Source organism: Oryx dammah, unplaced genomic scaffold (genome assembly GCF_014754425.2).
Source record: "Oryx dammah isolate SB20612 unplaced genomic scaffold, SCBI_Odam_1.1 HiC_scaffold_1, whole genome shotgun sequence".
NCBI classification, from domain to species: domain Eukaryota; kingdom Metazoa; phylum Chordata; class Mammalia; order Artiodactyla; family Bovidae; genus Oryx; species Oryx dammah.
Genome location: NW_024070185.1, coordinates 110,254,551 through 110,256,823, shown reverse-complemented (window position 1 = coordinate 110,256,823; position 2,273 = coordinate 110,254,551). Strand labels below are relative to the sequence as shown.

General features: G+C 60.4%; 1 protein-coding gene across 1 annotated transcript in view; it reads left to right on the top strand.

Moving 5' to 3' along the window:
- TPO (thyroid peroxidase) overlaps positions 1–1,878 on the top strand; it is a 33,052-nt gene extending 31,174 nt beyond the window's left edge. Inside the window, exon 16 of the mRNA XM_040241563.1 lies at positions 1,350–1,878. Within this exon, the coding sequence (XP_040097497.1) occupies positions 1,350–1,605 (256 nt within the window). The 3' untranslated portion in view covers positions 1,606–1,878. The remainder of the gene's footprint in view (positions 1–1,349) is intronic.
- The last annotated feature ends 395 nt before the right edge of the window (positions 1,879–2,273 follow it).

Genomic DNA, 2,273 nt, shown 5'->3' with positions numbered 1-2,273 from the left:
CTGCGGTCTGAACACCTCACACTTGGTCCTGCGGTCTGAACACCTCAGGTTAACCCTTTCAGGGTACATTTCATCCAGATCACATTTCCCAGTCAGCTGTCAGTCCGCCGGCGGGAACCGTGGGGCGCACACCTCAGCTCCTCCCACGGGCGCTGTTTCATCGTCTGTCCCAAATTTAATTTCCCACCCTGAGTCTCAGGGCCTGAGGTGGAAGTCCTCAGAGTCTCTTTGTTTAGGACAAGCCTTATCCTGAGCCATAGGCAGCTGGCAGCTGCATTTTGCACTGTTTCTACTGGAATGCAATTGTAGCGGGAAAGAAGCGTTAGTTCGCATGCTTCCCACTTACCCTGGAGGAGCTGGGATGGGGACCCGGGCGGGGGGCAGCCTCTCCTGGGCCCAAGGGCTAACCTTCTGTGCACGCACCTCGCGTCAGCACACCTGCTTCCCCATCCCACCTCCTCTTTATGGGGAGGTGCCGCGCTGGGAGGCTGGCCTCGCCCACCCTGCCGGCCAGAGCCCAGGGCTGGCCTGGAGGACGCACCGCTTGCTGTCGCTGTCAGCGTGGCTGCGGACGCCTGGGCCTGTCCTGCAGAGTGTAGCTGTTCTGCTATGTGTCAGTTTCTCCTTGAGAAAAGCACGAGCTGTGTTCTTGTGTTAAGGGACTGAGTGGAGGCAGTTTCAGCCCAGTTTTCCTGCCCTGCCATCCAGTGAGGGGACCCAGACTCTGGTGTGGGCCATCACTGTCCTGACATCCGGGGAGGCTGGTGTCCCACGTGGCCCCTGGCCCGGCAGAGCCCATGATGCCGTGTTCCATGGGTCCCGTCTCAGATCCCCTGTTCCTCCCCTCCTACCCCCACAGGGCCCTGGGACCCCCTACTTGGGACCCAGCCCCTTCAACACCCGTCCCTCCCCCCCCACGCCCTCCCCCAGGGTCGCTGGGAGCTGAAGGCTGATGGCCCACCCTGAGTCAGGCGTCCTCACCTCTTTGGACACGTTTCTGAAAGTCCCCACTGGCTCAGCGTGAGATTGTGTCTGAGAAGTGGTCCAGTGACCCCCACTTCCACACCATGACCTCTGCTGTCCTTCCCGCCCTTCACTCGGGGTGGTGCTGGGCTCCCCGAGGCAGAGTCTCCTCGGACGCTCCAGCAGGGCCCAGGCATCTGGCATCTGCCTCCAGCCGCACTCCACGGAATTTCCAGTTTTGTTTTCTGAACCAAGATGTTGGCTTGAATCTAAAGCACGTCTCCGTGTTTGAGGAGCGAGCTGGTGCCGCTAGGAGGGGCCCTTGGAGGCTGCCCGGCGCGGGCCCCTCTGGGTGACGACCCCTGAGAGGGCACATTTATCCACAGGATGCTCACCGACCCCCAGTCCTCGCTGCCGCCCGTGGAGGGAGAGGGAGAAGGGCCTTCCTGGCTGGGCCGTGGGGAGCCCCGGGATGCGCGCACTCCGCCACAGGACGCTCCTGCGGGGCTTGCAGAGCAGGTGGGTTCACAGCGGGCCTTCCTGAGGTTTGCAGCCTCGTGGGTGTGTGTCACGACCCAGGAAGTCATCGGAAGCACTGGAGCTGCAGGCGCATCAGCCTGGCCCTCGTGTGTTTCTTTCTGACGCCAGCTCCACCCCCAGGCACCTTCCCTCTGCCCGGTTCCTTCTTCTATGAACTGCATTCATTGGAGATGCTGATTTGTCAAAGTGTTAACCTACTTTTTAAAATGTAGAGGCACATTGGAATCAAGGACACAGAGGGAAAGGACTGGAGATGCCTTTCATTTGTACGAAAGGCTTCTGGCCCAAGGGTCCCTCTCAGGCGGCAGCACCCACTGTCTCAAGGGCCTGCTGCCTGGAGAGGAGCGGGAAGCTGGAAGAAAGCACTGACTTGTACAGTGCAGGAAACAGACTCAGTGTGAAAAAATCATCCTAAGCTTGCTTCTCACTGCTTTACCTTGTAAGCATGAATGACCCCAATGGTGTTATATTTAAAAAGTCACTGCTGTTCCCCAGGGCCTGCCTGGAACTCAGGGCTAGGTGGTGGTCAGAGCTAAAACGATCCGGTCCTTGGAGGCGGAGTGGAATCAGCCTTGGCACCTGCCTGCAAGCCTGGAACCAAGAATACTGACCCCTCCCCCGAGCGAGGAGGGGCCGTGAGGCCCCCAAACAAGCGCTTGTAGCGACCCCAGGGCAGCACCGGGCGGGCGCTTCACCAGCCTCCGGGGGCCGGCACGCGGCTTCCTGTTGGTCTGAAGCTCACCAGGGCTTCTCTCCCTAGGGTCCGGCCT